The 27689-nt window shown below is 32.2% G+C and overlaps 1 protein-coding gene across 1 annotated transcript in view; it reads left to right on the forward strand.

Moving 5' to 3' along the window:
• Nucleotides 1-15095: 15095 nt before the first annotated feature.
• LOC133193644 (galanin receptor 2a-like) overlaps nucleotides 15096-27689 on the forward strand; it is a 38972-nt gene continuing 26378 nt past the window's right edge. The window contains exon 1 of the mRNA XM_061329599.1: nucleotides 15096-15770. Coding sequence (XP_061185583.1) covers nucleotides 15462-15770 — 309 coding nt within the window. The 5' untranslated portion in view covers nucleotides 15096-15461. The remainder of the gene's footprint in view (nucleotides 15771-27689) is intronic.

Consider the following 27689-nt stretch of genomic DNA (forward strand, 5'->3'; position numbering starts at 1 on the left):
CTTCCTGTGAATAAACTTAAATCCCCTTTATCCAAGAATGCTTTGTGGCAGGTTTGGTTGAAACTGGCCAGTGGTTCTTGAGAAGTCGAAATTGTGAAAAGATATACAGTACATATCTTGTAGGATAGGGAATATATTATACCTTTGAATTATTTAAAGAAATGTTGCAAAGAAGGCGTGTGACATTTTGTTGTGTATATAACAGTAAATCAAGGGAAAGGATTTCAGAATAGCTGTATAGTATACTAAACATCAGGATAAGATCAATCAAATCAGTTAAATTTCATAAAATAACAATTTTTGTAATTCTCCCTTCTGAAAAGTTTTTGAGTATCTTATCTGTGTCCTGATTGTAAGAGAAGCAATTAAGCCTTCATTTCATAAGTTTCCCAGAGAGACATACTAGTACATGTATTTTATATATATACATTTCCTCGTTTAATTTTGGGGAACAAAAGGGTGGGCGTATATCTTTCATAAAATATTGGATATTAGCTTTTACCATTGCTGAGGTTTTGGTGGAAATTTCCTTAAGGTACGAATAATAAAAATTGCCCAGGAAAAAAAATTTCCTCCACAGATCAACTGGTAATCCAGAGTATCTAGAATAGTCAGAACTGATGATGAGGTCCCGGGAAGTTAAATTAGTTTTACCATCTTATGAGTACAAACGATATCGAGGAAAAGACATTAAGAGATGAAAATTATTGCTACTGTTGTCATCTGACGTATTGAAGCACAATAAAACCAAAGAAGATAGCATTATTGGAAGAAATAAACTATTGAAGCATGGGGTAAATTTCTTTTGCGACAAATTGACATAGTCTCACAAATAGCAACAAGATTCCGCCAGTAGGGACAAGTAATGGCAAGTTGATAAATTACTGTGACAAGGGGGAACATTGGGAAACCAATTGCATTAATCTTGAGATTTGTTTTGGAGGCATTGATGCGGTATAACATACCAGATGATAAGATCCGATAACTACTATATGCAGGCGCTGAAAGTACGTAATACATAAAGTGGATTAATTTCAACTTAAAGATTCTTCAAAGCTCCCTATTGTTTCTGTGTTTTTGATTTGAAAGTTTTGATATTAAAGTTATTAGTTAAGTTTGACTAATTTAAAATAACTTTAGAGATGAAAGAAACATCCCATTAAAATGTATTTCTGAAAAAATTGAAAATAATTGTTACCATCTAATTCGTGATAATGACTACATGTCATTTAAATAGGGTCTATAATTTTATGTAATGGATGACACACTCTGTCAGAGATGAAATGGAGCTACATAATAAACTACATGTACATACAATGAATATTTTGTTAAAAGGACAACTCTTTAGGATGTGTACACTGTATACTATATACTTTAGATTGTACACTATAAAGAATGTACACTGTTTTTTCCCTTCGTTATAGATTCAAAGGATGATTGCACTTAAGGACATACAAAAATTGCGACAAAATAAACCTTAAAAACAAGCATTTTTCTTTTAATTGCAGGAATGGTCAATATCTTATCTTCAACTTTACGTAATTACATTAAATAAAAATATGTAGTTACGAATTACGAAACTGCATTCAAAGGCGGGGTCATCACAATTTCTTGAATCTGGGTACTATAATGAGGACGCCCACTTTTTCGATGACTTCATAGATAGTCAGTTTATGGTAGTCTATTTTTCTCTGTTTAACAGTAGTTGTATATTTGCATTAATAATTCTGTGCCAAAAGGGTATTAATAGACAAACATTCGCTCATGGTTTAAAAGAGAAAAAACTGCTTCTTCTTACATTCGCTCTCTCTATTGTAACCAAGGGCTGTGACATGTTGAATATTATAATTCACCACGTGATTTCTTACCTCGGGTAACTCTGTGAATACTAAATTCCAACACGTGACTTGTAAGGTAGCATTTTTTGTCTTACTAGCTAGGACACTGTGTTCGAACACATTGAGTTCTTGGGCATCGATTCAAAATATTGTTTACTTACATGGACGTGCTCATATTGTTAAATTCGTTTTGGAACCTTTATTAATAGTGTACCTGTGCCAAACAGAATAAAAGGGGGGATGGGATAGAGAAATCTCGTGTTTTTATATACCTACCATTGTTATTTATCTAGTCTAATTTAAGGCATTCTTACAATGATAGATCCACCTGTCATGCATAACTAATGTTTAAGTACAAATTATCTATCAGAATGCAGTAAGGACAAAAAAGCAGAGAATTTTTTATTGTATCACAGTCTAACATCATTTAAACATTTAAATTTGTTGCCAAATTTACAGAATTCTTTAGAAAATATACAAAAGTGAAATAATATTAAGATATTAATGGCGGAAAAAGACCCAAAACCCAGTGTTAAGTGCAGTTATCCTTCGAATCTTAATTTTACAGCCTGAACTGACCCATGACCCACGAACTTAATCTTCTCCGATTCCAAATATCTAAAAGAGAATGAACCATGAATGTTACTAATATATCAATTGGATGGTAAATGAGCTGACAGAGAATTATCGTATTTTCTGCTTAATCTGTCAGAGATTGAAAAACTACTTCATGATGTAGAAATTCGGTTAAATACACACAATCACAATTTATATGTCATCGATTTGGTCATAGCAATTCAAAAATAATTTATATCTATTGAGGTCAATATTTATTAAAGGCTGTTTTGTCACGAATTGGGATATAGAATGTTTACAATCCTTTATCGTTTTGTAATGAGAACCAAAAAATAAACACACAAAAAAACAAACAAACAAACAAACAAACAAAAATAAATAAATAAAAATAAATAACAGGGAACACAGGGTTATCATGGTGATCGTTGACCTTAAAGCTGAACACGATTCGTAAAAGGAATTTGTCCGCCATATTCGACTGTTCACTCGCTATATCTGAGGACCCCTATATAAAGCCGCTCACTTAGTCACTGTTCCGTGTTATCAGTTGTCACCGGTATAGACGAACGTATGCTACACAGCACTTGGTAGCGATAAAAAATAACTATGTACTTCTAATGCAGGAGAGTAAGATACCAAAGAAACTTACAATAGTTGCACAGGTCAGTGCAGTATACAAACAAACACAAATACACGTAACTGCAATAAAATGTAAACAAAGGTAATGTAAGATAACCAGCACGAACACCTGTCGCCATTCCACGCCGATACCAGCGACAATAAAGAAGTCAGGTGTTACGAATGTGAAGGGTATGTGATGATATCGTAGATAGTTTTATCAAAAATGGCGTATACCTATTTACGAGTCGTGTTAAGCTTTAATGAAGAAATTCTTACTTTAAATCCTACAGTTTCCTGTCCTATAAAAAGGCATAATATGTACATTGCAAGTATATTGTAATGACACATTCCTGGCATGGCCGTAGGAACCGGGGGGAACGGGGGGGGGGGGGCGTGCCCCCTCCCCAATAATTTTACCGATTTATAGATGAATATAGAAAATTTAGCTACTTCTAGCTTGTGCCCCCTCAATAAAAACGTCTGATGACTTTTTGAGGAACAAAATCCTTAGAGGGAACTTTTTTCCTGTAGAAGCATGATTTTAGATATATTAAACAACTTTTTATCAATTAACAATATTCATTTTCATTCCTGCGTTGATTCGATGTATCTTTATCGATCAAGGTAGCTTAGTTTTAGGGCATTCGCTTCTTGATCGGGATGTGTGGGTTCGATTCTTGTTCGCCGCGCCGCGTCAAACCAAAGACGTAATAAACATAGGCAGTGACTGTTCATTCGCCAAGCGCCCGGCATTAGAAGTGAAATTCAGGGTCTTTCGGATGAGACCTTTAATCCGAGGTGCCATGATAGGGTAGGCGTTAGCATGCAAAAGAACCATAATTGCTAAATGGCTTTGACTGCATAGTATAGATCTAAATTTGAAGCCAGCCACATGTTGATGTCTCTATATGAGTGAAAGATTCTCGAAAGGGACATGAATAATCATACTGTTAATCAGTCATACGAAATATCTCTTTGAACTCGAAATACTTTAAAGACACCACAGAGTCTGACTCATCTGTTTCATATTTGGATATTTAACTATAAAAAGACTTTAATGGTAAACTAACAACAAAACTTTATGATAAACGTGATGACTAAGTTTTTTATCGTTAACCTCACCCATATAAGTAACAATATACATACAATGTACCACTATCACAAGCACATGGACTTTATCACGATACACAAGTGCTCTACGTACGAACAATTTCTAAAACGAGATAAACTATTGACAAATAAGTTGGTGATACAAGTATATCAACAGTCTCGTTTAAAGTCAACATTTCGCAAGTTCTATGGTCTATACAATGACTCTGTCAGCAAAAACATTCTATCATCAAGTAATAAACTGACGTTTCTCTTACTAATTGTTGGGCCATTATTTAAACAGTGAATTGTTACGGATTTTTCCGTTTGCCCGATTATGCATGACAAGGAGCACACGGCTGGTGTGACCGGACGATAGTGGATGCTTACTCCTACATGGCACCTGATCCCACCTTTGATGTTTTTAGTGGTCCATGTTTGCTCTATCTCAGTTTGTATTGTTTCAATGGACTCGAGAGCGTGATTACTGTTTGATATCTCCATATTTCATTCAGTTTAGTTTTTGTTGAACACTCATTAAAATTTCATTGATATCAGTTTAAGTAGAAATAGAATTAACCTTCCATTGTCATGATTTCTTTTGAGATTGCATCTTTGGACTTCTACATATCATATATAAGGCTAATTGGATTATCAGTAGGTGTTTTACCATTGGTGTTAATTGAAAAACCGATTTCTGTTATATCTTGGTACGGTTGAAATTCAGTATCTTGAACACTTAATTTCGAATACCATGGATGTGTCAAAGTGATTTGGAAGTCCCAAATACTTATTTTTTTAGTATTTTCCCTCAATATCTCGAATCCTCGATATCTCTAAGTTTTTCTCGGTCCCATCGAGTTCGAGATAACGAGGTTTGACTGTATTTTGTATGTTGCACGTGCCCCTGTATCCGGATACCAATAGTCGATAACGAGACTATATTTTAACCAAATATCATCCAAACAAGAATTACTGATCTTCAAATGATAACCAACGCTGTTTCTGGAGTATTGGCCATTTAAGAATACGAATTTAGCATTTTGTTAAATACATAAGTAATAAAAATAATAGTAAATAATTACAATTAAAATGTTTAAAATACAGTGTCGATATGTAATTTACCTACGTTTTGTATCATCACAAACATCTGTTCTACTTCAGGAAGCATCGGTCAAATTAATTCAGTAAAGGATCATAGTAAATGCAAAGTATTGCATTTATTTAGCAAAGCGAAATCAAAGACGTAGTCATTTAACAATTGTCATATCATGTAGGTAATCATTCTGCAACAAAAGAGCATGCACGCGTACGTGTACATGTACATAATCATTTAGCAGGTTTAGATCAGGTAGGAAGGCATTAATTCAGCAAAGTCAAATAAGATAGGTTTTCATTCAATAAGGTCAAATCAGGTAGGTAGGCATTCACAAGGTCAGATCAGGTACTTAGGCATTCAGCAACGTCAAAGCAGAGAGGCATTCATTCAGCAAGGTCAAATCAGATAGGAAATTGCATTCAGCAAAATTAGTTTAGATGAAAGTCATTCAGAAAGGTCAAATCAGATATGTAGTCACTCAAAAAAGTAAAATCAATTAGGTAGCCATTCAGCAACATTACATCGGAGGGGTTGTCATTCTAGGTGGTCAATCAGCAAGGTAAAATCAGATACAAAGTCTTCCAAGTACATGTAAGCAATTACCAAGGTAAAATTAAATGGGATAAGCGTTCACGAACATCACTGCTCAGACACAGAAAGGTCAAATTAGATGGTAGGCAGTCACGAAAATCAGAATTTCACAGAAAAAAAAGAGTAAATCAGATAAGATTCCAATTCAACAATTCAAGCACTGCTATTACAGAAATAAGTCGATTCAAATAGGTAAGCATTGTTACAACGCGAAATGTAATAACAACGCAAATTGTAATAAACTGGGATTATTACATTTTGCGTTATTACATTTTGCGTCGAGATCAACGCAGAATGTAATAACGCAAAATGTAATAACACGATTTTTGGATTATTACATTTTGCGTTAGTACATTCTGCGTTGGGATTAACGCAATTTTTAATAATGCACATTTTGGTTGTTACATTTTGCATTACTTAATTTTTGCGTTGAGGACAACGCAAAATGTAATAAAAGAAAATGTAATAAACTAAACTATAATTATTTTTTTGTATTGTGTTCAACGCAAAACGTGCACAAAATTGATTTTAAACATATAACAATGGGAGAAACTCACTTTACTAAATAGACAGACAGACCTATGACTATGAGACAGACGTTACGGCTTTTATGGACATTACTAAATATAATTGTATATTTTTTTTAACTCTGTTTCTATCATCTGAATTGAATACTTATAAAACATTAATTTAGCTTTGATTGACAGGTCTATTTATAAATCAGTCTGTATTATATATCCATCACTGACATTCTGAATTACCAAAGATTGACCATGAGTCTATTAATAGCTCTTTATATGCATGTACGACGTGCATGTGTTCATTGGTAAGCAAATTAGAAGTACATATGTGTGTATGACAAGGAGAAGCGGGGGGTGGGGGCTACTTTGTATGTTGATCATATTGTATTTTTATGGGCATGCAGAAATTATCCATTTTATAATTGAAGAGAGAGAGAGAGAGAGTGGGAGAATGAATTTTATCTTAGCTGGTCTGCAATGTACATGATTTGTGATACGAAATGAAATCTTAATTGTCAAGAAACTCCCTTTCCGCTATATTTACACTGTCAGTAAAAATAAATAGATTTCTTTTCTAAATTTAATGCATGTGCTTATCAAAAAGCAAATGCAAACTCAACTGATACACTGATCAACGAAATAACACCCTCTCTCTCTCTCTCTCTCTCTCTCTCACACACACACACACAAACACACTCGTACGCACACTTGTTTCTAATTTGCAACACCTATGATTTGATATCAACCGATTTTAAATGGCTGATTAAATCAATATATGATGAAATCAGATCTAATGTAAGAATTAGCATATGTCTATTTTTCCTTTTGTTTTATTTTCTTTCCGTTCACTACTACTACATCCACTACTAAATTGAAAATTATTCTCAATCTGACTGACAAAAGTGTGTTATTACATTTTGCGATGTTGCATTTTGCTTAATCTCGACGCAAAATGTAACAACGCAAAATGGAATAATCCAAATATCGTGTTATTACATTTTGCGTTATTACATTCTGCGTTGATATCGACGCAAAATGTAATAACGCAAAATGTAATAATCCTAAAAAGTCTGTTTTTACATTTTGCGTTATTACATTCTGCGTTGATATCGACGCAAAATGTAATAACGCAAAATGCAATAATCCCGGTTTATTACAGTTTGCGTTGTTATTACATTTCGCGTTGTAACAAAGCATTCAGGAAAATCAGCAGTGCTGAAATGCTAATATGATAATAGTAAATATTACGTATATTACAGATTGAAAGCTTACAGCCGTCTATTACTAATGTCAACCTTGGCTGCGCCTCGGTTTACATTGGTAATTTTCAAAGATACCCTTAACTACATGTAATATATAGCAGACCTATGTTTGTATTCATATGAAGCAGAATTTATTCAAAATCTAATATACTAGATGAAATCCCACGCAAGCGCGGGGAATTGAATTTATACCACTACCGACAGAAAATATATTGTAGTTTCTACTGACAGTCTACAGGCTTATAGCAGGAAGAAATACTTTGTTCACCCCACCCTTTTTGTAAAAACTTGAAAAAAATAATATCATTAATTGACGTTTATTGTGAAACCTGTTATACTATGTTATGGATATTGTACTTCAGATACTCTTATTTCATTTCCGTCAAGGATAAAAGCAGCAAATATGCACATTAAATACAGATAAATTGATTTTCTTTGGGGGTTGGGGGGGTGTGTGAAAATTCACAGGTACTTGGGTCTTGGTTTATAAATATGTATGTACCTTATTGATACGTAAAAATGTTCTTTACTTTATTTATTACTTATCAATAAGGTATATTATACACCTATTTACGGGCTATGAGGACAATAACAAGTTTATCGTTCCCCAAGACAGCAACTATTTCCCGAGGCGCAGCCGAGGGAAATAGTTGCTGTCGAGGGGAACGATAAACTTGCTATTGTCCGAATAGTCAGTAAATAAGTGTTTTATTATACCGAAGCAGTCTTTACTTGTGTTACGTCACAATCTGTATAAAACCAGAAGAGTTCCGAGATGAAAAGCGAGGGAAACAGAATGCTGCCGGTGAATAGTTTTATGACTATTTCACCATGGGCAAATAGCACAAAAACTATTCCACGGTAGGGGCTGTTTGGAAAAAATAGCATGTTTATTCGTAATATTTTTATATAGAAAAAATTCACAGAGGTATAATAAACATATTTATAAACCAAGACCCAAATACCTGTGTAAAAATTAGCTTGTAACGCCCGATGAATAGGTCGAATGTTTGATACAAAAGACTGTGTTCAGAAAAAAGAAGCTGAAATGTATTGATTAAAGCACAGAATTTTACAGCTTTAATTGTATTTGAACAATACCTTACTCATTAATTTTCTCTTTTCATGTAAGCAAGTTTATACCGAAGTACAAATTGTACTTCGGATTCGTTGCCACGATGCTCTTAGTAAAGAAATAAACAAATTTTACAGATAAATATATTAGGAAAACCTACTACATATATATATAATAGTCTTTCGATATGTAAATATATTCACAATTTATAGTGTTATCAATTATTTACCATGATTTCAATGACCATTCACAAAAGTTTTTTTTATGTTCATGCAGCTATAATCGCCTCGTTTTTTTTTATGATCGGGCTCGATGCTATATGATGTTCTAGAAGCTTCCGTCAATATTAAGATCGGTGAATGACGAAAATAATTTGCACATTTCCCTTTTTAATCGGTCATCACAACTTCTTTCTTTTATATTATTTAAATCAAGTTTTGATTGAATAATTCAGTGATGACGTTTTAAAAAATAAATAAAGGATGCTTGTTGTCAGTTTCATTAAAAATTGCCAGTAACTTAGTTCCGCCAATCGGAAACGCCACCATACTCACTTTTTTGCTATTTCATGGCTGTTTATAGAAAAGGAAAGTAGACTTTTAATTTGATGTACGATTTAAATGTACGATACTTACTACGCAAGAGAAATCTAAATATAGTTTACGGACATCATCTTGTATCTAGTGTATTGTTAGAGGAGTAAGTAAGAACTCTGGTGCAGCCTTTTCGGAGTTTATTTGCAAAATTTATTAAGTATAGATGAGAAAAAGAAATCTCTTCGCAGAACAGTTAAAGTGCCAAATGGAAATATCGGAGAATGTTTTAGACAGAAAATACATTCTTTACAAGGATGGGCCATATGGAGATATTGTGTGCAATTTATTCATGAGATTGTTTCCACGTGATATATTTCTCATTAATATTCATAAGATACTGAATAAACTCGAAATTCCATTTCTTTAATTTTTTATGTTAAATCCTGCAAGCCTGTTTCGTATTGTTTTTTCTTCAAGGCTCTTTCATAGTTATATGGGTAGAAATTTGTGTGAATAACAGCTGACGACTCAGGACACCGTTTTCCCGATATAAAGTAGGTCACAATGATGCAAAAAATTGCCTTTTTCAAATTAAAAAGGCGGTCGTAACTCCTCATGGAATGGTAAAACATATGTATTTTATAAAAATAGGCTCTCTCCTGCACCTCTTAATCGGCGGAAGAACTCTGTCAACTTGTAATATACACTTAGATTTCCTCATAAAAAATGATAAAAACACCAATTCTGTGCTCTTTCCTTCATTAAAACAATATGCTCTCGCTTCGAATTTTCAAATCAAAAAGGCGGTCGCAACTTTCACTTTGGTATCAACAATCTTGTCATTTCCGGTAGAAGATATTAAGAAGAATCAAACCATCGGCGGAAGAACTTTATCCGAAATAGTTAGGATATAAGTATTCGCGATTTTTTGTATTTTCTCTATATAAACCTTTATAAATTCGGCCGCCATTAGAGTTCCAAAATGGCCGATATGCAAATAAGCAGAATAAACACCATTTCTCCATATGGCGATTCTTTTTAGGCCTTTACTATTATTGGACAAATTTAATGTGGCTGAAAACTACATGTTGAGGACGTTTATATATTTCTTTATTTAGATTGTCACGTAATGTGGCAGTCACGTGATTTTAGCAAATATACCTGCAGTATTGAGGTCATCTATAAATTCCAATATTGCAAGGGCATAACCAAGTTAAAAATCTAAGTTTAATTTATAATTATTTTCAACACTCTTTGTGGTTTGTGAAAAGTGCTGCGAACCTACATAGATTCTACTATATAATTGCTAAAATTACATTTGTCAGACCGTATGTTGAATATTTTGCTGGTCAAGTACATTAAATGTAGATATAATTAATTCATTTGCAAGATTTCACCAGGTTCGTAGCACTTTTTAAATGTCTTCATACCTCTTGAGCGTATGTGTAAAAGCTTGTCGTAAGTCATTGAGGGTATGCCCTTGCAATAAATCGATTTATTACGACCCTTCTATTACCCTTCAATGAATCTGCATACAAATATACGGCATTTTTACTTGTCTAGGGAATGTATGGGAAGTATGTGAATAAAATGATAAAATAGACATCGCATCCAAGTTAATGGCCTCTTAAATATCTGCAAATAATATTTTATTTAATTACAAAACACATTTTTCATTGTATAAAATATAACTTGATCCGCCTCTCACTCCATACAAACTGCGTCAAATTTTACGATATGACGTCACATTGACAAGTGAATTGCGATCAGTGAATTGTTTATATATTGCTGTGTTGGATATAACCAACGACAAAAATACATGCAATAGTAAGTATTGATGCAGTTTAAAGCTATCCAACAGTTTAAAATAGCGTATCATTTCATTTTGTGGTAATTTGAAGAACATGTATTTTGGGGTGATGTCATTGTAAGCATTTCCCGTAAAAATTAGGCCTCGCCTCCTTAGTGCAGCTTTAACTGTGCTGCGTTGCTGTGGCCTTCAACTCGACATTTAGATATATCAACAACGTATTATCAATTAACAATAGTTATTTCCATTCAAATGTCGACACGATATATCCTTATGTGCTTGAAATAAAAGATACCACAGAGTCTGACACATCAGTTTCATATTTGGATATTTTATTAGAAAAAGACGTTAATAGTAATCTAACAACCAAGCTTTATGATATACGTGATGACTTTAACTTTTCAATCGTCAACTTCCCTTATTTATGCAGCAATACATCCTTATCACCTGCATATGGGGTGTATATCTCTCAGTTGATTCGATACGCAAGAGCATGCTCTCTACGTATGAACAATTTCTGAAACGAGGTAAGTTATTGACAAACAAGTTCATGAAGCAAGAATATCAACAGTCTCGTTTAAAGTCATCATTTCGTAAGTTCTATGGTCGACACAATGACCTTGTCAGCAAATACAATCTATCATTAAGTCAAATGCTGACTGACGTTTTTCATACTAATTGTCAGGCAATTATTGACACACTGAATTGTCGACGGATGTTTCCGTTATTTCCAGATCATGACAAGGAGCACAAGGCGGATGTGACCGGTCGGCAGGAGATGCTCACTCCTCCATGGCACCTGATCCTGTTTTTGGAGGTCCGTGTTTGCTCTGATTTGTATTGTTTAAATGGACTTTTAGCTTGAATACTGTTCGTTATCTTCATATCTCAAAAAAGTATTTCATATGAGACGGGGAGTTTATACGTGAATATAACAAAAAAATATATAAATATGTAAATATGTAATTCGGACAGTTCTGTGATTTAAAGATAATAATGAGTAAAATATATTAGAATTTTTGGTGCATGATATTACAGAAAGATCAGTGAGTTGAAATGTAACAATAATAAAGAAAAGAATTATCCATTTTCTTTAATAGTTGTAAAAGGTGAAGATAATGAAGAGTGACCAACCTTATAAATCCTGTAAACAGTGATCAATTACATAAATCCTGTAAACAGTGATCAATCACATAAATCCTGTAAACTGTGATCAATCACATAAATCCTGTAAACAGTGATCAATCACCTAAATCCTGTAAACTGTGATCAATCACCTAAATCCTGTAAACTGTGATCAATCACCTAAATCCTGTAAACTGTGATCAATCACCTAAATCCTGTAAACTGTGATCAATCACCTAAATCCTTTAAATTGTGATCAATCACATAAATCCTGTAAACTGTTATCAATATCCTGAATCCTGTAAACTGTGATCAATTTCTTAAATCAAGTAAGGAATATGATTGTGATTAGAGCAGAGAATAGACCTCAGGAAAATTCAGTGGTGGGATCAGATGCCTAGGAGGAATAAGCATCCCCTGCTGACCGCTCACATCTGCCACAAGAACTCTGTATTTATCAGGTAAACAGTAATACGTAGTCAAAATGGAATTAAAACAAGAAGTTATAAACTTTATACCCTTTAATTCTAATACAAATGAAAGAACTGACATTTAGAGTTATTACATTTAGTAATACAGAAATTTACATAAAATATTATCAGTTCCAACTGAGAGAGCATAATGATATTTAATGGTTCATAATGATTACTGTCCATTGGTTCTTTAAGATAAATTTTAGATTATCTTTGAAATACCCGGTATTGAAATGTTTACCATTAAAACAAATACAATTAAAGAGCAATCACGTTTGAGAAAGAGTTGAGATCACTTGTGACTGCTAGGTAAATATTTTAAAAAGTCATCCGTTATAAAGTTTTCGCCATCCTGAATTAAAGAACTTTGAATCTCACTTTGAAATTTATACTTTTTGTTTCAATTCTTCTCTTTCACATATGTGATGTTATATCAAATATTATCCACTTGTATTATAGATATGGAAATTGAAATATCAATGGTCTTAAAATCTCTTTAAAAAAGTTCTGGAATTAATTTTCATAGTAGAAGAAGCATAGTAAATAAATTTACTACAAGATTATGCACTACAGTGAACTATGTTAACTCATATGGTAAACCAAAGTTTACATATGTTCACTATCAAAGTAAATTATAGTGAATTTTTGCTAAGGTTAGTTTGAAACGAAGTTAATACTGTGTATTTTTACTTTGTCACTGTATATTTTAAATATTCTTTTTAATTCAGTTTACTAGTACCTCAAAAACAATCGTATCATAAATGAATACGTACGATCAGTATGCCTCTCAATTACGTAATTCAGTCAACAGTGCAGAAATCCATTTGAATCCTTATTATTCTCTATGCCTGCCATTGATTCAGTCACATCAATCATAAAAAAAGACTAATATATCAAAGTCGAAGTACAAAAGGTTTGTTTGATCTACAAACTAAATCTTGAATCATTAATTGCTTTATTGCTTAAACACAAATGTTTAACTGTAAACAATTGTCTTTATTAACATCTTGGAGTATTGGAATTATCCTAACACTTAGTGTATACAATATTGTTTTGTTTCCTTGATTTCTATGCCCCCTGGAGTGGATGTTTATATGTGGATTCTAAAAATGATGTTAACAAACTGAGCACAAGAAACTTGTGAACAAACCTTGAAGGCAAATTGATTTTCTGTCACGGACTTGATAGCAATTTTGTTATTAATTAATTAATTAAAATCAGATCATTTTTCAATAATGAGGAGAATGTGCTTACGCAGGCTTTTAAAATGAAATGTGGTACATGACTTTTCCTTTGGGGGATTTGTCATAAATGTTCGTGTTCGATATTCAAACTCATATTAGAGAAGGTATATTGAAACGATCCTAGAAATATATTTTTAGTCTTTTTTATTACTGTTTCATGCTAAATAACATTGACTTTACGAAAAAAAAATCATTTAATTCATAAGGATTGATTGTTATTGTTTAACGTCGAGTCGGAAAATTTCAGTTATATTTCGGTGGAATTCAAAGAAAAAGATTTACATGTACATAATTTAAAACGCATTTTGTGCTCAGTTCAACGTCATTTATGTCGAGAGAAACTAGCGATAGGGGACTTTTAGCATAATTACAACAGGGCATATAGACACATGCTGAGCCTGTTTGTAATTGAAGTTAATGTTCTTTATTGAACTATGGGCAGACATGACAAGACATAAGTTTTAAAGTCTGATTCAAAACAGCTGTAATTTTTTTTTTGTAGTATGTAATTCCGTTCTGACCCTCTCATTGTTTCACGTTGTACACTTACTGTGATCCTTTAAGCAAGCATTTAATTGACGGAGCTGTCTGTGTGTTTTGTAATAGAACATTTGATTAGTTCTTTTAATAGGTATTTCAAGTTATCAAATTAATCTTAGTTAAAGGCTATTCATTGAATTTTAAGTTTTTATGACAAATTTGTTTTTGGTGTTGTTACATCAAGTTGAGTATTTTGGTCGCAAACATTTTTATTGTTTTGAACATTTGGTAATTGGCTTAATCTTTCTATAATTGGATATATGATTTAAACTATTTGACATTTCTTTGATGTGATAATTTGAAGAAAGTATACTTTCTTCAGTATCTGTAAAACGTTATTAAAATTTTATTGAACATATTTTCTTAAATATATATTAAAAGAAATGAAAATTAACATCAAAGTGGTATAAAGTATTAAAAATGGTAGATATGATGAAACTGGTTATTTCATTTGATTGAAATTCTAAGATTTAAAAGTCACAAATATTTAAATACTTTACAACGGTGTTAATTTCTACCAAAGGGAGGGAGGAGAATTTAGAGTGACGTGTTAGTCACGGCAAAGAATCAAAGAACATTGATTTTTCCAGTTTAGTTATAAGCGGAGGAGAGAAATGGCTCAAATTCACTTCTGCCTGTCAAATACCGGCGCGAAGTTATTAGAATATGTTCCTGGAGGAGAGAAAAGTTTATAACGGGCAATCTGATTGGGTTGATCATTTTGCAGAGAAATGCTTGGAACACAAGTAGATTCTTTTCTATCGAGGACAGTTAAATATCGCTATTAATGGGAACACAGTAATCGTATTATGAATACAGGCGAGGAAACTATCTAAAACCTTGTAGTTCCTTGATTTAATTGGATATAACTTCCTATTGATTTTCCTTATTACTACAGCGATAAGAAGAACATGCTCTAAAAATCAAAAATAAAACTGTGGGAAAATATATAGCAAAGCGGGGATATGCAAAAGGTGGCTGAGAGTGACATACAAATACTTACTTCGAATTTTTATTTCATTAAAAAAAGTTGAAGTTTAGGTAAAGTTTCTGAAATAACAATGAATCATTCGATGGATTTGACGAACGGAACAAATATTTCTTCCACCACCTACACGGAAGAGCTAGCATTCATCATTCCCCTTACCTGGGGGCTGCTTGTTCTAGTCGGGTCTATTGGAAATGGATTGGTCATTTTCACACTGGGAAAGAACGGTGAACTTACACCTACTAATGTGTATGTGATAAACTTGGCTTTGGCGGATCTAACTTTTCTCATAATTGTTGTTCCCACAACCACTGTAGGTTTTGCTGTAGAGGAATGGGTATTCGGAGATGCTGTGTGTAAAATTTGTAACTATATGATATACGTGAGTACATTTTAGAATATAATATGTTTTACATGTACATTTAAATGCATATCTCTTAATCAAAAAATTAAATTTTATCTAAAATTGAACCCCTAAATTGTGAAGTTTTGGATTATGCATCCAAACTATTAAGCACTTCATTGCCTGCATGACTCTGACTCGACAACCTTTAATGATGAAATGCTAACATGGTAATTTTTACATATAAGTCAGTGACGTTCACGTGCAGAGAATGATAAACTGTGAGAGAATGGAATATCTAAATAGTTATTGTGTAAATAACGTAACATATAAAGTAAATTACAACGGCAGTAAGATTCAGAAAGGTTTTTATTTCTCCTCCTGCTTCTTATCCTGACAAAATTTGTACTGGTGGTTTACGATAATAGTCAGAAAGCAAAGTTTACCTTCAATCTTTCATAAGAATAATTTTATTGTAAAATTGATACAAAATACACACTGTATACGAAGAAATGTTTGTTAAGGCCACCCATATTTCAGAATACGTCTGATTGCCAAAGAACTGGAAACCTGACATCCTTGCAATTTTGGTTTAAACAAGTTGTTTCTGTTCCGTAATCAAATTTTAGGATTTTTAATCGCACCTTTATTTCTATTTACATGTTATTAAATCGTATTAGACAGATATATCGTGAAATTGAATATATAGAAGACAATCGTAGTGTGTGTACCAGTGTTCCTGTGCTCCAGTAAGGGGAAGGATAATTAAGTGGCTAATGATTTCGAATAAAGAAGACTTTGGCATTTAAACAATGAATATAGACTAAGATGATATTCTTGCTGTTTTCTGATAGGATGGAAACAAAAGTGTTTGATGAATGCCTTGAAAAACTTTGAATAAGATTGAAAGTAAATGTTTATCCAGCTGGCCAAATCAACAAAGGAACACGCATGTGATTTTGAGTTAAATAACAGGAATATGTAGAAATAGCTAGATAAGTCAACTGTATCAAGCAGCAAATTATAGGTGTGTTTATTATTCTCAGGAAATGATGCAGTATACAAATACATATTTCTCCGAAATACACGTTTTTACCCCAAAGTACATAATGTGAGTCATCTATGTAATGTTAAGGTACATGTAATTGTAATCTATTTTTCTGTTTGCTTTTATGATAGTAAGATTCAGAGTGTATGCACGCCGTACTGATTGTGCAATATGCGATTAATCTTTTCTTTGTTATTATGTGGAGATTACTGTATACTAAAGCGGAATACATAAGAGCTTAATCATGTTAATTGAGCAAGAATGTTTTTACAGTTGGCCCTCCATAATCGTATTCGATATAAATACTCTCATAACAAACTCTTTTTTTTAGATACTAATCTGTTCTGTGATAAGATCACTTATTTTGAGATAATTCAAATATATGAACAACAAATAAAAGTATTTGACCTGATTTGCCCTTTATATTAAGTAGACAATTTCAGTTTTTATTAACCTTGATTATGTTTTATGTAACAAAAGAAATGGAAAACCCTGTTTAAGGTTTTTCGTGTACATGTACTTGTATATGAAAGTTTTAAACTAAAGTACGTGTCACTGCATATTCTCTGGGGGAAAAAAACCTTGGATAGTTATACAAGCATTCATATATTTATTACCAAGCAGTTCTTCCTTATGTACGTCCTAAAAGCATCCCGCATTTGCATGTCAGTGAAGACCAAAGAACTAGGTATGGTTTTGGCTTTAATGTACCTTATTTATAATACGTTTTCAGAAAGTTTTTAAATTGACTAAATTATGAGTTGGATATATATATGTTATAAATCAAAAAAGAATATGGCTTAAGGAAGAAATGTTTGGGGAAAATGACGTAGATAAATTGTTTTAACGTTTAAAGCAAAAAGAAAATCACTAAATGGCTCATTTAAGGGTTATTTTCATTAAAATAGTGTCAACAGCAGTCGTCCACTTCAATTTTCCGATATGTTGCGTAAAATGTTATGGGTGTGATGTTATTAGTTGTTAGCATGGTCAACTTTGGACCCACTGACCCCCGGGGTTGATTCCGGTCGGTCGCTAAAACTCTGCGTTATCACAATGATTGTAACCTTTGGAAAGCTACTTCACTCTAATTGTGCACCTCTCAGTCCAGGGGTTAATTGGTACCTGGCAATTGAGACGAGCTGGCTATGTGGATATAAACGCATCAGCACCGTGTATGGCAGTATACGCCAGGGGGCCTAAGAATGCTGTGGATCGCATGGGTCTCGCCAGAAGTTGTGCTGGACAATGTTCTTCGCAGGTGAGTTAAGGCTAGGTATGGCATTTCTACGCAAATAATCTAATTAAAATGCCTAAGGACTATATCTGTTATGCAGAGAAAGTTAAAAATTTATAGTCTTATACAAACTTGGTACCCACGACATGAGATAGCCAGTACACATTATGACGTCATATAATGACGTCATTGTTCTTTACTACACAAGAGTATAGTAGACATCAACAAAAATGCTTCGGCGTAAGGGCATGCTCTATTTTATTTAACTGAAACAAGGTATATTAGAAGCAAAATATTCCGAAGTTTGCTGGTATTGCTGCACAAATATCAACAGCTCAGTTGTATAATTTCTATTTGTAAAGTTTTAAGTTGAATCAGGGTAAAAATGCACAGTCCAGTATAAGTTTCCTCAAATTTCGATTAAATGAGAAAATGCCTAGAATTTGTGCAGTAGTTTTATTAATCTATAGAATATTCTTCTTAGTATTATACAATATCTATGTAAAAATAAATAGGGTAATCCCTTGCGCCGAAGCTGTTTTGTTGAGGTGTTTTATTACCTCCAGTAGGGAAGATCTGTGACGTTATGACGTCATAATGTGTACTGGCTATAACATATCATGGGTACTAAATATGCGTAAGAAAATGAATTAAAACTTTCTCTGAATAATTAATATACCTCTTGTGCGTTTTTATTAGCTCATTTGCATAGAAACGCCTATACCTGGCCTTAACTCACATGAGTTTGCAAGCAAGACTATAAACCTAACCTTTACCTTTTTTAAATCTTTGAGAAAGCGCATTTAAAATCTTTGTGTGCGATGCATGTGGTATTTAATGTCGGAAAGAAAATCCCATTAAATTTTTTTTTCTGTTTCTTTTTAAGAAAATACGGAAATATGCACAAGTTCCTAACGTCACAATTGGCATTTGAGAAGTCAGATGAGCATAATGATCTACGAGGGGTGATCAAAAAGTTCGCGTAAATGCATGGATTTTCTGCATTTCAGATAGCATGGATTCTAATTTACCAAAACAATTCCATATTTTAAAAAAAACATACAGGGCCAAATTTGTAATGAAACAGTACCTTCTTCTTTAAAATTATGGAAAATTAGGTAAAAGGGGGAACCTGTTAAAGGGGGAAAACTGAAAAAAAAAATGACATAATATGTCCCAAACGAAAGTTTATTGAAACTCATTTTTTGATGCATATGAATAAATTTTGACTAGTTATTAAAAGAGAATAGAATTAGTTTTCTCACTTTATTTACTGTCTTTTTGGCAATTGGATACATAGTTTTAAACAAACCAAGAGTTTCCCAAGTCTACAAAAATTACAATGTTAATTTTGATTATCTACTGCTGTCAAATGCACGAGACTAGTCAATGTTCCACATAGCATCCGAATAAAACCTTAAAAACACATGCTAATATATATTTATATACATTTTCAAAAATCAAATAGTAAAATTAAATCAAGTTTAACCACTTATCTGCAAAGGTTTAGGTTATGTTAGCATATCGTCCAGGGATTAATTATTCGACAAATTTCAGAATTTGAAATTTGAACTTTGAAATGTTATCATGGCGTTTTATATTGGTCAATGAAATTTATTTGAGGTTCATGATAAGGTGTAAAAAAAAAAAAAAAAGGTATATTTAATCAAGTATCGTGTAAAATAACACAGCTAAGTAACTTTAAAATTCATGTTAACATCATTAACCGAAGTTTCTTTGTTCTTCTATTTGTTCCTATTTCTTATTTCAGCAAATTTCTCCTCCTGGGATATGAATTCATTTATAAAATAAAACTATAAAATGCAAAGTGAATTCACAAAAATGTGTTGAATGAACCTAACTTTCAAAATAAGTCTGAATAGCAAACGAACTGGGAACCTAAAGTCTTTACATTTTATGTTATATTTCTATTTTAAAGATTTTCTATTCTTTAGTCAAATTTTAGATTTTTAAGAAATCCAAATTTCTTTTGACATATAGGTGGATATATAAAAGTAAAACAGAAATGACTGAAATGACTGGAAATTTTGACCTTTACTCGGCACTCAGGGCCATTAAATAGGGAGGGATCTTTTTCGTGCCAGCACCTACTGCGACACAGGACCTCGGTTTATACGGTCTCATTCGAAGGACCTGTCTCCACGTCCCACAGTGGGATTCTAACCCGCGACGTAAGGATCAACTCTTTACTCCGCGACTTCTAGAGCAGACGCTCTACCACTGCGCCAAGCGGGCGACAATTTTATAATGAATCTTTTATTAATATACCATCAGTGATTTTATATTAAATAAAGGTCTTTATATTGCCAGAAAGATAACAAAACTTTGACTTTTATCACCATCTACAGAGCGATAACAAATTTGTTTTACTTTGACTTTCTTCAATTAATGAAAAGTACATGTATACGAAAATTTTATTTCAAATTACATATCGCTGCGTATTTTTTTAAAGGGGGAGCTTGGATTTTCAGACTGGAAAATAGGATACACAGTGGGTCAGAGAAAATCTATTAGAAGGGAATAAAAAGAAAAAAAATATTGTAGTATTTCCCATATGAACGCGTCTACCTTAATATTGACAAATGCAAATAAATTTTGACTAGCTTTGAAGGGATATTCAGTCAGCATTAGATGCATATGCTTCTAAAGTAATTTTTAGTCCGATTGAATAAATACAGTTTAGAAAACCAAAATGAGACGAGTTTCGAAAGTGGACAGAAATTTTAGCTACTACAGTCAAGCGCACAGGGGAAGTCATCATTCGAAGGAAGCTTCTAAATCGTGTGATAAGATACATTTAAATTCATTTCTCATAATTGAATGGTACAATTTAATCACAAGATTAACCCTAATGTGCAAAGGTTAAGCAAATGAAACCAGACAATTAATGAAAGGAATTAAATATTTATGACATTTTTTTTCGGATTTTTATTGTCTTAGTAGAACTGGGCCACTTTAAATGATGAAATGCTAATCTGGCATTATTTCATATGGGCCAATGATGTTCACCTGCAGTTAATGATAAACTGTAAAAGAATGGAATATTTAAATAATAAATCCGTAAAATAACACAAAGTAACATTAATGTAAATGTCAACATCATTTGACTTAAAATTTTCTCTCTTTTTTTTAGTATCTTACCTCTTATTCTACCAAAATTTGTCACGGAATATATATATCATTCACCAAGCAAAATCCATCTCCAGTCATTCATAATTATTTTATTGTTGAAGTATCGGTGTAAAAAATGCAAACAATATACACAGAAAGGTTTGTTAATTGTATCTGAATTTCAGAGTTCGTCTAAGTGAGAGCGAACTTAGAATCGGAAGTCTTGTGCAGTTCTTTTCAATTTATTTTTGACGTTTGTATTTTAAGTGCTACTGTACTAAAATCAAATTTCTAAATTCTAATAGAGCCAAAATATCCGTTTACATGTAATTAATGCGCAATAAGACATATATATGGAAAAATAAAAGTAAAAGATAAATTAATTGAAGAAATTCATAATTCGAATATCTCCAGTGATGAAAGGGGAGGAATGACTAGTGTTTTTTTTTTCTTTTGGTATTTGAATAGAATATAATGTTACGGTACATGTAATCTTCATCTGTTTTTCCACCAATAACTTGTTTTTTGATTGTAAGATTTAAAGTGTATGCACGCTGAATTATGGCACAATGTGTATATCCATTTTTTTTTTATCAGATGGAGATTTATAGTGTACTCATTTGACATACATAAAGGCCTTATCATGTTAATTAAGCAGGGAATGTTTTTACAGTTGGTCCATATTCAGATAAATACTCTCAGGCTCTTTTTAAATGCTTTTCCGTTCTGCGCTTACTTCACGTTTCTCCCTAATTTTGAGATAATTCAATGTTATTATGGCCGATGAAATCAAAATAATAGAGTTTGTCCTGATTTTTCTTTTCTTTTAAAGAATTAAACCAATATCATCTTTCCAGAGTTAAAAAACGGTAACTTTATCTCATTATTTGAAGGCAAACAACTCATTTAACGTTGTCCAAAACATATTAAGAAGACAAATGACTATTTGTAAAATGTTGAACGGTCATTTGAACTTTTGCCAATTCTGTAATGAATCTATAAAATATATGCCATCAGCGTTCGCTCTTCTTATAACCAAGAAGATCACATACTTAAGCTCCTTGGCAAACTATTTTACTCCATTTTGTTTCCATTGATGTCAAAAATTTATTTGAATGTTTAATCTCAAATGGCAAATTCTTTTGAAAAATTTTGATGATGATACAATTCTTCGTAGTAGCAGTTTTTTTTATACTAGCTTCCTATTAACAACTCTTAATTACATGTCAGTAAAGAACGAATGTAAAATTGACATAGTCTGGCCCAAGAGCACACTTTTGCCTCATTTTATTGATGAAAGAAATATATTTTTACTTTTTTGACTTGAAATAGATTGTCATGAAAGTTTTACCATTTTCTGTCAGTTTTAGTCAGATTGGATACGTGTAACTTTCAAGAATCCAGTACAACTCGATATTCTCATAAGGAAATTCAGATATTGCTGTTAAATATACGATACATGTACGATAGTCCAGCAATTTTCCGAGCAGAAGTGTTTCGTTCAATTTATGAGTACACTTGTGAGATTTATGGCGCAATAAAATGCTGAAACAATTACCGAAGTTGAAACCCCTGTTATAAGTTGCGTTGTTGCTTCTCTTGTTTTTCGTGAGAAAAGTAACGTTAAGTAAAACAAAAAATAAGTCAGTAAAATATGTATTCCTTCAGGTATTTCTTTTCATCTATTTTACGACGTTTTTACGACATTATAGGTGATTCTAAAAATTTATGCATTTGCCTTATTCACTTGAGAGGTTTAACAAACCTGACTACCAGAACATTTATTGATCAGGAGAGCACCAGCTTGACTACTCAGTGCTCTTGTTTTACGCTTTACGAGAAATGTCTGATCTTCTTTCATAACAAAAGGTCAGGCTTTTTTTAGTTTTACAGTTTGTTACTTACTTTAAAAATTGACTTTTTATGGAACAAACATTGAAGTTAGGAATGATGACCTTATGACCTACATAAATCCGTTATCTTCAAATTTTCTTTAAATTCTTGAGAAGATAAGTTTAAAGTTAAAGTTTGTTACAGTTATAGAAGCTTGGATTATGTTTTTTGACAAGGCTTTAAAAATGCAGTTGAACTTCGGTATTTCAAACACTGATATCTCGAATATCATGGATATGTCGAAATGATTTGGAAGTTCCAACCACTTACTCTTTAAATACATTTACCCTCGATATCTCGAATCCTCGGATATTGCAAAGTTTTTATCGGTCCCGTGGAGTAGGAAATAACGAGGTTTGACTGTATAATCACTCAGAGCAGTATTAATGTTTTAAACAAAAAATTCCATTAAAAGTCAATACACTCTTACAATTGTAAGGACAACTCTCTTACAAAGAACTTTTTTTCCAACAAGTAATTCTGGAAATTATTAATCGAAATGTCACTTGATACGCAATTTGTATCTGGAATCACAAAAATGCGAGCTGAAAGTTCAGTTACCTTTCTTGTTTCATATAAAGGAGATGGTTTCATTATAATTAATTAACATGAATTAAATCAATTCTCTTCATTCAACAAAATTCATGTAATTTGCAATCGAAAGTGATCTTTTAAAGATTTAAAATTGAAACAACTTTGTTCTCATATATTTTTTCGATAACAAAGTATAAAAGAAAGCAGTGAACATTAAAACCGTTTATTTCATCTGAAAATGTCCAACATTTATCAATAATAAAACCTGTTTTCTCTAGCTATAGATATGTATAATTTATTAGATCAATCTGTATTTTAAGATTTGACAAAACAAAAAAAAAATCATGGCACTGAATATTCAAATGAGATGAAACAAGGATTACAATGATCGCTCTTCGTAACTTGTTAGACATTTTACATAAAATTGTAATTACAAATCAACCTGATGGAAAACAACGTGAATTGATATTACATAATTTCTACAATTAAACATAAAGTAAAAAGATGTTGGCTTGGATGTGGAACTATAAACTTATAAAAAGTGACATAATTGGATTTATAAAGGGATAGTATTTTCAATTAAAATGATACTCGTCATATCTTATTTCCTAATGACTCTGTAAATTTCGGGAAACGGACGCAACAACTAGTAATGAGACCAATTTAAAACCATAATCACGAAACCATTGTTTAATGATAATCTTTACAAAAGTTATGAGTAAAAAATAATGTACATAAATATTTTAAGTACATATATGTCTTCAAAGGTTTCTAAATAAAAATTCTTTGTATTTGCCGTCTGTTTTGTTAAAAAATAATAGCATTGATAATTTATCACGTTACTGTATTTTTAGCAATTCTTTCGACGAAACCTTGTGTTTCGTGTCTTCACGTCATTTGGGAAATTCTTTAGTCTATTTAGCGAGCATTTTTCTGACAAAATGTCACAATTTTTCAGAACATCAAATAGATTAGACATAAGACATAGATTAAGACATAATGCTCTTTTCATGTTCTGAGGAGTATCTGCCGTATAAGGCATTTATCAGTTAAGAGAACATTTCTTTTGATTGGTTAAAAGAATACGATAGTATTAAACAATTATTAGTTTCTATCGGTAAAAATAACTTCAAATGTCACTCAACATTTTAACCTTTGACAAGCCTGAAGACAATGTCATTGGAAATTACATATAATCATTATTTTCTCACCTATATCCTCATGTCATCACTAATCATCGGCGGATTCCGTACCCCGACTCTCACCTCAATTGAAATAGTATAGATATTTCTCCAGGGATTATTATTATAATTATACCTGTTCGCACCTGCTCACTTCATACAAGGTCAGAGGAAGTTCATTTGTTTTAGGCGATAAATCGTAGTCACATTAATATAATTGAAAGAAATAAATCTTTTTTCCGGTTTTGTTGCTCTCAAAGTAATGTGCAGGTTATATGCATGTATTTTTCTCCTCCTCATTTTGAGAATATCAAACTGACAGATTAAAAGATCTGTTCATGTTAATTTTTAAATGATTGATTAGATATTTGCATGTATATAGTTTTTGCCCTTTCTTTCTGTCTGTCTAGCTGTCTGTTTGTCCGCAAAAAATTAACCTTGCCCATAATGTTTGATTGGTTTAAGTTATGGCTTTTATATTTCACATGTGTATTCCTTGTGAGAAGAACTTTCTTTGAGTTCCAACATATTTGAGCTTTTGACACTAGAGATTGATCCACTTTTGCAAAATTTTACCAAATATTAACCATGACGATAACTTTTGAACAGTTGGTGCAAGGACTTTCATACTTCCCATGTGTATTCCTTATGATAAGAACTTTCCTTGGGTACAATGACTTTTAACCTAGACCTTGGAGTTTTACCTACTTTTGAAAAACTTTAACCTTGGCCATAATTTTGAACAGTTGGTCCTAAGGCTTTCATATTTCACCTGTGTATTCCTTGTGACAAGATTTTCCTTTGGGAACCAACAATTTTTTTTTTACCTTTGACCTTGACCTTGGAGTTTGACCTTCCTTTGAAACACTTTAACCTTGGCCTTAACTTTTGAACAGTTGGTGCAACGGCTTTAATATTTTAGATATGTATTCCTTGTGACAAGACCTCCCTTTGGGTACCAACAATTTTGACCTTTAGACCTTGACCTTGGAGATTGACCTACTCTTGGAAAACAAAATCTAGATCATAACTTTTGAACAGTTTGCTCTAGGGCTTTCATATTTCACATGCATATTCTTTGTGACAAGACCTTCCCGTGTGCATTATCAATTTTGACCTTTGACCTTGACCTTGGAGGTGGACCTTATTTTAAAAACATTAGCATTGACCATTACCTTTGAGTGGTTGGTGCTAGTGCTTTCATCCTTCACAGATGTATTCCTTGTAACGAGTCCTTTCTTCTGGTACAAACATTTTATATCTTTTGACCTTGGAGTTTGATTTGCATTTGAGAAACTGTAGCCCTCGCCACAGGCTGCCATACGGGGGCATCAGTGTTTTACAAACACATCTTTTGTGTGTGTGTGTGTGTGTTAAGGACATACGCAACGTACCTTGCCTACTGATAATTTTTCAAAATATTCTTAATTTAAGATTATAGTACCATCAGATGTTCGTAGACAAAAAATCAGCATGCATTACCAGGGGTTTAGAAAAGATATCAATTGATGGAAATTTTTGTATAATTCAAAGAAATATATGGAAAAATTACTAAACGTATATTCTAGATGTTTTGTTTATCCAAACTTGTTTTAGAAGAAGTGTACAACAGCATATATAGACATTAAAATGTAGCACACAGTTCCTTTAAGTATCGGAACTCTTCAACTCCAGGGAAAAAGACAAAGTTCAAATTACGTTGCGTATGTCCTTAACAAAGCATGCCCTGTGATGCATTTAGTAACGACAGAGGAAGCAACTATCAATAAGCAATTGCTTTTTTATGGGGGATATCTCAAAATCATATGCAAAAAATACATGTATTAGGGATGTCAAGAAAAACGTCAAAACTGTAAAGCATTTTTTAAATCATAACCTATGACTGGAATTTTCATATAAACATGTTGTCGAAATACATAAAATTAGATCGGTTTTCTGGGAATTTCGGTAAAAGATCGGTATTTTCGGGATTTCTGTAACGGACAGAAATGAAATTCGTGCAAAAATTTAACATAAAGATTGGTTTAATTACCTCTCCATAGCAGGACTAAATTTGATAATGATTTCTTAGGACCATGCTTACATAAAGTCTCGTCAGTGAACAATAAAAAAAGTTTTTAAAAATTGCAAAGTTTAAAGATAGAAAGTACGTGGCATCCTCATTAATGCTGGGACTCGTTCATTTTGTCGTTCTTAGGTTGATGCATGCAGAAATATTTTTTAAAAAAAGATTAAAAACTTGGTTTCAGGGTTTGAATGAACAGTATATACAGTTACTATCAGTATCAAAAGAAAAAAAATAATCTACAACATATCTTATTTAGTGGTCAGTTGCTTTTTATTCAATGAATGCAAAAAATTAAAAATGTTAATTTATTTCAATATTTCATATGACAGAAAATACGTACAGTTTTAAGGATAGATTCTAATTTTTTTTTCATATAGCATGAAAATATTAAATAAGTTTGTTAATATACGTATGTAAAAACAGTAAAATACAGAAGTTAATTTTCATTTTTCATTCAACGTTTCCCAATAATTTCCTGTAAAGAGATTAAAATTTGAATAGATTTATAAAAGTGTTGGCATTAAGGAAGAAATATGATCATCAAAGAAAGATTACAAAATCTTAACATCAAGAAGGTGCGGAAACACTGCGTACAGATAAACTTAAGTATCTATATAATTCTATTTAAATTGTTATAAAGATTGATACGTTAAAAGGAAAAGTTTTTTTTCCCAAGAAGTTTCACCTATTATTAAATCACTAATTTTCAAATGGTTAATTTTTCATGGATTAATAAAACAAAATAGCTGATTGGATTTAATTTTGTGGCAGAAGAAGAGACGATATCATATGAAATTTGAAGATTTTGTGTAAGAACCAATTTCGTAGGTCTATTCGTACTACAAAACAACTGCTGAAAATAAGT

The sequence above is a fragment of the Saccostrea echinata genome, unplaced genomic scaffold (genome assembly GCF_033153115.1).
Source record: "Saccostrea echinata isolate AGI-Se365-2 ecotype Australia unplaced genomic scaffold, CSIRO_AGI_Sech_v1 ptg000028l, whole genome shotgun sequence".
Classification (NCBI taxonomy): domain Eukaryota; kingdom Metazoa; phylum Mollusca; class Bivalvia; order Ostreida; family Ostreidae; genus Saccostrea; species Saccostrea echinata.